This window comes from Gracilinanus agilis, chromosome 2 (assembly GCF_016433145.1).
Source record: "Gracilinanus agilis isolate LMUSP501 chromosome 2, AgileGrace, whole genome shotgun sequence".
Taxonomy (NCBI): domain Eukaryota; kingdom Metazoa; phylum Chordata; class Mammalia; order Didelphimorphia; family Didelphidae; genus Gracilinanus; species Gracilinanus agilis.
Window position 1 is genome coordinate 28,063,133 of NC_058131.1, and position 9,480 is coordinate 28,072,612.

At 44.3% G+C, this 9,480-nt stretch overlaps 1 protein-coding gene across 1 annotated transcript in view; it reads left to right on the plus strand.

Annotated features, from left to right (window-relative positions):
- The window catches only part of VAX2 (ventral anterior homeobox 2), a 31,903-nt gene that overhangs the window by 1,950 nt on the left and 20,473 nt on the right, over window positions 1-9,480 (plus strand). The window contains exon 2 of the mRNA XM_044663027.1: window positions 261-473. Within this exon, the coding sequence (XP_044518962.1) occupies window positions 261-473 (213 nt within the window). The remainder of the gene's footprint in view (window positions 1-260; window positions 474-9,480) is intronic.

Sequence of the window (9,480 nt, forward strand, 5' to 3'; positions counted from 1 at the left end):
CTGGGAATGAAGCCTCGAGTCCCCGGGCTCGTCAGCAGCCCCTCCCTACTGGATCTGTTAGCTGAGAGAGAGGAGGAGAGAAGAGGAGGAGGAGAAGCCGAGGGGCGGAGCTGGCGGGGGTGGGGAGGGCAAGGGGGCGGGGATCTTCTCTCGCCCGATGCTTGCACCAGCCGCGGCGGCTGCTGCGGGCGGCATGGGCGATGGAGGAGCAGAGCAGGGACGCGGCCCCATCGGGTTGGCGTCAGCCGAGAGAATGCGAGATCTGGGGAGCACAGGGCGCACGGGAGACTGGGCCAGTGGTGGGGCTGGAGGAGGAGGAGGAGAAGGAGGAGGAGGCGGCAGCCGCGGGCTCAAGGACGTAGCCGGAACCTCGGCCACCAGTCCCCCAGCCGGATCTGAGACAACCTGCACTGAGAGCGAGCGCCAGACTGGAGCCAACGAAGCGGATTATTGCCGCCGGATCCTTGTCCGAGGTAAGGGGAGAGGCAGGCGGGCTCAAAGCTCTCCTGTCTCTAAGCGCTCTACGTTCTCTCCTCCTCTCGTACGGTTCCCAGTCTCTTAACCCCTTCTACTGCTTAGTGACCCTAAATCTATGAATCCGCTCCATCCTAACCCTTTCTCCCACATTATCCGGCCAACCCATACCACCCCCAATCTGCTAGCAGTCCTCTAACTCTTCTCCAATCTTCTTCTCTCCTCACCTCGCATCACCCCAAATCTAGAAAGCCATCCCCGGCCAACCCTCTGACCCGGAGGCATTCTCTTAGCCCAACCCAGATCACCCTTTTCTCCTTCTCACCATTTTCCTAACCCTACTCCAACCCTCCACTGCCTCTCCTCCTTTGGGGCACACCAACCCCTAAAGGTTTCCCCTACCAATTGCCTCCCATTTTCATTCTATCGACTTCTCTTTTCAGCATCCCACCAAACCTTTATTCCTCTCCAAACTCCTCACGGTCTTTTCCACACTATATCACTCCAGGCCTCATGGGGTTTTCTCACTAACCCTCTAAACCTCTCCCAGCTGACCCCATAAGCCTCTCTAAACCCGACCAGGTCTCTCCTCATCCCCTATCATCTCAGTTCTTCTGACTCTGCCTCCAAGCCCTCTAATGTGCCCCACAAATCCCTAACAGCCCCACTGCCTCGATACTGAGGTCGCTCCAGGATCAGGTATAGGAAAGGCTAAGGAGAAGAGGGTGTTCAAGGCTCCCCCAATCACTAGTCTGACTCTCCCGTCTTCTCTGTTCTCCCTGGAGAGTCGAGGTCTGAGGGCGAGGAGTTGAGAGCAGGTTGATTGTTTCCTCCTACTGTCACTGGGCCATCTCCTCTCTGAGCTCTGAGCTCTCTAAGCTGGGAGTCCCAGACTGCTGTGGTTATTGTGATAGAGGGATACCCCCCCCCTCTTTCTCTCCCTCTCCTTCTCTCCCTCTCCCTCTCTCTCCACACACACGCACATACACACACACAGGCGCGCACACACACGCACCCTGCCGGGGCTGTCGCGGAGGAAGAGCGTCACGCAAGCATCACTGGAGTGGTTTCGGACCGTGGGGAGGGAGGAAGGAAGGGGCTGCAGTTGCTTAATTGCAAAAGGAAAAAAATGCCCCCTAGCCCCCCACCTCACCCTATTCCCCAACTAACCGCCGCCCTACACTCCCAGGCCTCCCTGGTCTTCAGTCTACAGGAACTGGGACCTCAGTTCGGGTTCGGACTCGGCTCAGCTTCCAGAGCACAGGCCCACTCAGTCCTCGGGCCCTCGGGGGATTTTGGTTGCAGCCAGAGATACCAAATTGAACAAAAACAAAACAAAAATCACCCTCACTTATCCCTTTCTGAATACCCTTCTCACTCGCTCTCCCTCTTCTGCAGCTCTTCTCCCCATTTTTTCCCTTCTCCCCAGTCTCTTCTCTCTCTCTTTTCTTTCTCCATAGCCTTCCCTCTCATCTCTCATCCCGGTTCCCTCTTTCTTTTCTTTCCCTCTTCCTTCCTCCCTCCCTGTATCTCGGTCTCTTTCTCTCCATCCTTTCCCTCTTTCCCTGCCCCTCCTTCTCTTCCCCCAATCCGGGGTCTAAAGCAAAGAAATCCACGAAATGGCCCAAACCCTCACCCCCAACACCTTTGAAAGAATCTCACCCTTAGACTCCCTCGTAGCCCAGCGCTCTGGCATCCCTCCCAGCTGGGAGGAACCACAGTTAGCTTAAGGACCTGAGGTGGGGAAAGTTGAAAGCCGAGCAGAAACAAGTGTAAAGACCTTTTCTCACCCCCTTTTAACACCTGATGAAGCCCCATCGACCAGAACCTCTTTTATTTAAAAAAAAAAAAAAAATCTCCCAACTATTTCCGAATGAAAACCCGGCTCTCACGGACCTTCTTTCTAATCTGCGCCATCTGTGCCAGACTTGACAGTCTCTTTTATCTTTCCTATCTGTGTCTTTCCTGTGGGACTTTCCTGCTCTCTTTCTGTTATTCCTTCCTTCCATTCCCCTTTTCTTTCTATTTCCCCTGCTCTGCTTTCTTTCATTTTTTTCTTCTCTTTTTCTTCTCTCTCTCTCTCTCTCTCTCTCTCTCTCTCTCTCTCTCTCNTCTTTATCCATTCTCTTCCTGATGAAATCCTAGTTCCTGCTCTCCTTGTCTGGATTTCCCTGGAGGGCTCTGGAGCCTCTTCTGCCGGTCAATCTCTGGCTATTTCCTTTTTGCTTTCCTTTTTTCCACCTCAGCTCAACCCCCTGAGGCCTATCTGTGCCTAGGCTGTGAGTCCCCAAGGCTTAAGGGAATGGGTGAGGAACTGGGAGTGGCTGGGACCAAACCGTGGGGAAAGTGAAGGCCTGGGGAAATGACAATGCTAGTCGGCCCTGCCATGTTTGTCCCAAACGGGAACGCTTAAAAATCCTCCGTTCCACTGGAATATATATATATATATGTATATATATATATATATATATATATATATATATATTTGTCCAAACAGGCCCAGGATGCAAAAAGGGGACCAGGAAAAGAAATGTGAGGCCAGTGCAGGTGTCTAGCCTAAATCCAGATACAGCGCCTAGATCTACACACACAGAAAAAAGACTTAACATACAATACGTTAAGTCTTATGCACCTAGCGATAATTTGCATTTAGATTTCTTTTTACTGGGATGCATAATATACATGGGATTTCCCCAAATTTTCTAAACATACTCAGCAGCCACTCATCCCTTTCGAAAAATGCGGGAAAAGCTTCAAGGATCAATTCTCCCTCACCTCGCAAAGCCACAACCTCGACAAGCGATTTGGGAGCCAGAGAGATTAGATGGGAGAGAAGGGAGGCTGGAGACATAGTCTAGATAGAATAATATGCTGATAAAAAGGTAGATGAGAGACAATTAAAATGGCTGGGGAAATAAAAAGATGACTAACGCCATGCCGTAGCGTAAGATGGATGGATGGATGGATAGATAGATAGATAGATAGATAGATAGATAGATAGATAGATAGATAGGAAAGAATAAAAAAGATAAATGAACAGAAAGAAATATAGACAGAAAAACAGACCCGCAGACAGACTGAAAGACAGAAAGACAAACAGAGGACAGACAGATGAACAGACACACAGACGAATGGATAGAGGGACAGACAGATACATAGGTAGATAGATACGTAGGTAGGTAAGTAGGTAGTCAGATAGACCAACAGACTGACTGACAAGGACGAATGTGCAGATGGACAGACAGGTAGATTACATAGATAGATAGATAGATAGATAGATAGATAGATAGATAGATAGGGATTTGTGGATGAGTAGATAAAATATTTAAATTACCAGATGGATGGATAGACATAAAAGGCCTTCTGCGTGGAAAAGGGGAAGAAAGGAAGGATATCTGACCCTAGCCTACACCATAAGGTAGAGGAAAAGATAGGTAGCTAGAGATAAGAAGATAGCTACAGATGTAGGTAGGTAATCCTTAAATATCTCTTTTTCTCCCTTACTATCTTCCTGCAAATATATATATATATATCAGGGGAGAAAGTCTAGAGTTCATCTGGTTCAAGGGGCTGTTGTTCCTGAGGCCAGAGGGACCTGCTGATGTGGATGACAAAGGTTTTATTCCTCCAGCCCAGATTGCAGATTACCAGCACTGAGCCCTAGGAAAATAGGGTGGGGTTCAGTTTGGTTAGATTCTAGGAGACCCAAGCAGCAGACCTAGAGTGGACCCAGGCATTCCGTACCCAAGCAGCCTTCTTAACCAACTGTATTTCATAGCTTCCCTGTGGCAATCCACAGACCTTCGTATCATTGTGGAGATCCACAGACATGATGCTTGCGGGTGGTCACGTGAGTGAATATGTGTCCTTTCATAAACATGAGTCAGTGTAGGTACATTCTGCATTAGAGAAGGGTCGAGATGAGAGAGAGGAGCTGTCTTTTAGAAGGCTTCAGGTCTTCACTCAGAAATCTGCAGCAGAAAATAAACAGTATCAGAGACAATCAGAATTCCAGTGAGCTGTGTGGGGGCCCCCCTAACCATAGAGAGTGTTTAGAAAGACACATATGTCTAAACAATATTCCTGTGTGCAGAGATGCACTCCTTAGCATGTCTGCCCAATATTTACAAGTACACAAACACTACAGTGTCTAAAGATCTAAAAACAAAATAAATGTATGTGCATAGAGAATATAGGTCTCTGTCTAGGTAAGCATCATATATACGATATTTTTGTTTATTTTCGTTTCATTAGTATAGGATTTCCTGGTTAGAAAACTCTTATCAGTATAGACCAGCCCTGGTTCTACAATTATTATCTTAGAGTTGCCTGAGGCAGCTTTATTATCTTCGACATCGGAACTCGTCTTCCTGAGTTCAAGTACTTACTAGCTGTGTGACCCTGGGCAAGTCACCTAAACTGTTTTCTCATCTGAAAAATGAGGCTAATAGTAGCACCTACCTCCCACAATTGTTGTAAGGATCAACTGAGATAATATTTGTAAAGTCCTATAAAGCTTAGTATCTGGCTAGATGTGACTATATAAATGTTAGTTTTTATAATTAAATAAAATGATTTGCAGTCTATAATCCTAGAGTTGCCTGACTGACTTCTTCAGGGTCATATATCCAGTTTTTTGTCAAAGGAGGGTTTGAACTCTGTGACTGGTCTATACAGGACAATTGGATATATATATATATTCATCAATAGGTCAAGGTAACAGAGCATAGATTCCATTGCAATAACTGGACCTTCTTTACAATTTAGAGTCTTGGAGAATTCTGAGATGTAAAGTAATTTGTCCAGGGTCACACAGCCAGCATCTTATTCTGTGGCCAGCTCTCCCTCCCCTATGCCACATTTCTCTCACGTCTCTACAGACATATATTTCTGTCCTGTCATTTATGTCATGGGACATCAAGACGAAAAGAAATAGCCACCATTTATATAATGCCTTCAATTTTACATAGGATCCATTAACTTCCTCCTCCAGTGCCTGCCAGTGGCCTCGAGGAGATGCATGGTCATTTCAGAAGGTTATGCCAGCCAGGAGGAAGCGCTGGGATGTCAAGTAGGGATCTATGGATGGACTGCAGGACTGTTATCAAGATGGCTAAATTCAAAGGGCTCATTATCAGATTAGACAGAATGAGGTAGATTTTTAAGCCACCACAACCCAGCAGATTCACCGTGTTGGGTGGAAGGATGGCCTACGTGGAAGAAATTAGAGATCTTTGAAAAATTGTATTGAAAAAGCAGACATCTACATGTCTGCTGAGATACTTAGAAGGATCTCTGGTCACATTCATGGGGGACTCTCTCCAAAGGAGGAGGCAGAGTGTAATCTATCCACCTTCAACAAAAAAATTGTGTGTGTATGTATATATATAATATAAATATAGATTTGTATGTATGTAGACAGCCATAATTCCTTCTCTGTGGAAGGCCATCTCATTCTAGTCTGATCCCTCATCTTCAAATATATATCTGTGGTTTCTTCAGGCTGGGAGAACTTTCTCCATCAAACCAGAGGGCAACCCTTGGGCAGATCACAGAATAATAACTCTAGAATTGTAATCAAGCGATCAAAAACCTTTATTAAACTCCTACTATATGCCAGGCAGTGCGCTACAAAGACCAAAGGAGGAGGGGTGGGCAATGAAAATAATTCCTCTCCTCAAGTTGCTTATATTCCTAGGGAGAAGGGAAGGACAACACAGTCCTACAAATAAATGCAAACTATAAACAAAGTAAAATAGTTGGAGGAAACATACCAGTAACTGGGGGGATCCAGAAAGACTCCATGAAGGAGATATTTTATATTGGGCTTTGAAGGAAACTAATGATTCTCAGAGGCTTAGCTGAGGAGTGAGTGCTTTCTAGGTACAGGAAACATTGTATGTGAAGGCAAAGAGATGGGGGGGTGGGATATCCTATGGGAGGAAGAGCAAGAAAGTTAGTTTGAGGATTTAGTTTGAAGTCATGTGTAATAAACCAGGAAAAGTAGACTCCATTCAGTTTGTGAAGGGCTCTAAATCCTGGAGGAGTTTGTATTTTACCGGAGGAGCAATAGGGAGATACGGAAGCCTTTTTTGTCCTTTTAAATGGATGCCTTTTATCACCTTCATTTCCATATATCTCTACCCTGATTTTCTCTAGCCATTAAAAGGAACCATCCCTTTGGAGTTTATTGAGCAGGGGAACGCCAGGGTCAGACCAGTGCATTAGGGAAATCATTTTGGCAGCTGTGTGGAGGATGGGTCAGAGTCAGAGTGGGGAGAGACTGGAAGCACAGACTGATTGTGAGGCTATCAAAGTAATCTGGACAAGAGGTCCTTCAGACATAAGAGTGGTGACTCCTGTTAGAGGGACAGGTGGATGGAAGGGAGAAACAATAGGGGGATAGACTCAACGACAATTGAGTTATGGTTAGATAAGTGGAAGAAAGAAAGAACAAATAAGAGTAGAGCTTAACTTGGAGGTTGGGAGCCTGGAGGGTGACTGGAAGAATGGTGGTGTCCTAGACAGAAATGGGGGAAATCAAGAAGAATAGGTCTGAGCAGTCACACAGCAATTAAATATCACAGAATTTGAGCTGAGCGCTCTCTCTCTCTCTCTCTCTCTCTCTCTCTCTCTCTCTCTCTCTCTCTCACTACTTTGACAGTCTTATGAAATCTATGGTTAGAATATTGCTTTTTTTGTTTTGTTTTGTTTTTTAAACCTTTACCTTCTGTCTTAGAATGGATACTAAGTATAGATTTTAGGAAGAGTGTTAAGAGCCAGGCAATCAGGGTTAAGTGACTTGCTCAGGGTTACACAGCTAGGAAATGTCTAAGGTCATATTTGAATCCAGGACCTCCCATCTCCAGTTGTGCCTCTCTACCTGTTGAGCTACCTAGATGTCCCTAGAATATTGCTTTTAAATGTATAAATTTTGTTGGAAACTAATTTATTGAAATGACAATGTAATTTTTTTCCCAGCCAAATTCACAGATCACCCAAAATCTATTCAGTCTCTAGGTTAAATTAAAATCCTTTCGTATGATGACTTCCCTTCTCAGATCTCCTTCCTTCTATTCTGTATATATCATGTAATGTGTCAAATTGTTTACATGCTCTCTACTTCATTCGAGTGTATGTATATGATCTTTGAGAGCAGAGACAGCTTTTGTATTTTTTTAGATCCCCAGCATTTTGCACCATACCTAACCCTTTATACTCGTGCTCGATTGACTGAAATATGTTTAGAAATCCACTGTGGTCGTACTTTAACAAGAACTTGCTTTAACAAGTGCCTTATCCTTGTATTTTCAAATTTTTGTTTTAGTTTTTCTTAACTGGACGAACACTAATAGCCCTCACCTACCTTTGGTCCAAATCCCCTCTATGTAAAAAAACAAAACCCAACCCTTTGGTATTAAATAAGCACATTAAGTGAAACAAATCTATACAATGACACATTTATATTATATGTGTGTGTATATATATATACACATACATATATACATATAAATATATGAAATTTGGTACCTCATGGCCATCATCTATCATTAGGTGGGGAGCCTGCTTATAACCAGTCCTCTGAGTCCTTATTCTTTGAACTGATCACAGATCCTAGGGTTCAGTGTTCTTAAGGCTTTCAAGGTTGTTTTTCTTTATAATATTGTAGTTACTACATAAATTATTCAACTGCCTTTCCTTATTTCATCCTGCATCCATTCATATTCACATACATTCTATTCATATACATATATATCCATTCCCTCCCATGTTTCTCAGAAACCATTTTTCTTAATATCTTATGGCACAATCATATTCCATTATGTTCTTATGCTCTAATTTGTTGTCATTCTGAAATTGATGGGCATCCCCTTAGTTTCCAGTTTCTTACTACAACCAAAAGTGCTCCTATAAATATTTTTGTGCATATGGGTCCTTTCCCTTTGTCTTCTCTCTCTCTTTGGATGTCTGTGCCTAGTAGTGGTATTGATGGGTCAAAAGGTCTGAATAGTTTAATTGTCTTCTTAAATCGAGTTCACAATTGCTTTCTAGTCTGCCTAGTCCACTGTTTCCTTCAAAGGACACTAGTGTACCCACCCTTTTTCAGTCTCTCCAACATACTATTATTCTCCTTTCTGGTCATCTTTGATAATCTGATGGGGACCAAATGGAACCTCAAAGTTGTTTTCATTAGAAGTTTGCTTATTATTAGTGATTGGCTGCTGAGACCCTTTTGCTTGCTTATATAACAGAAATCTGGGTACAGTTTAGATCGAAATCAAGTACACCTTAGGCTAAAAAGCAACTCCTCGGGCTGGAGGCAGACAGATCCATGGCAGGCTGTCTGGCTATATTTTCACTGCATATTCTGTGACTATGGAAAAGTGTGGGGTTCTCAGGGTTGTTTCTTTCACTCTTTGATCTAAGTATTACAGTTTGGAAGGTGAGGCATCATCGATTTTTAAAACAACCCAGGAATTCTGGGAGAAGCCTAGATTAGTCAGCATCCTAGACCTTCTAAGGCCATTCCCACTCTCATAACTGACCAGCTCCCAATAGGGAAAGTCTCAGCCTGGTTTAGCTTAGCAACCATTATTTGAGTATTTTGAGATTTTTCAAAAGCCTTTTCAGGATTCCAGAGGAATTCCAGAATGCCATTCTCTAAAGTTATAATGAAATGTTTTAATCTAGCCCACACTGCTCCCTTTAGTACCAGGTCTGTCTCAGAGAAAGCCCTATCACCTGGCAAGCCTCTAGATTCTCTGGAATGCACCAAACTTGCTAGAGAAGAGAAGGAACTACATGGGTCATTCCCAGCCCCTTCCCTAGCTTAGGAGGTTCCCCTAAAGCTGGAAGGGTAGGTAAATGGGTCTGTTCATTTTCCCAAGAAAGTAACACTTAAGGGCATTTTAAGGCAAGTCTGCAACCTGAGAAGGGTGTACCCCCAAAAGCTTGAAAGGGGAGAGAGAGAGAGAGAGAGAGAGAGAGAGAGAGAGAGAGAGAGAG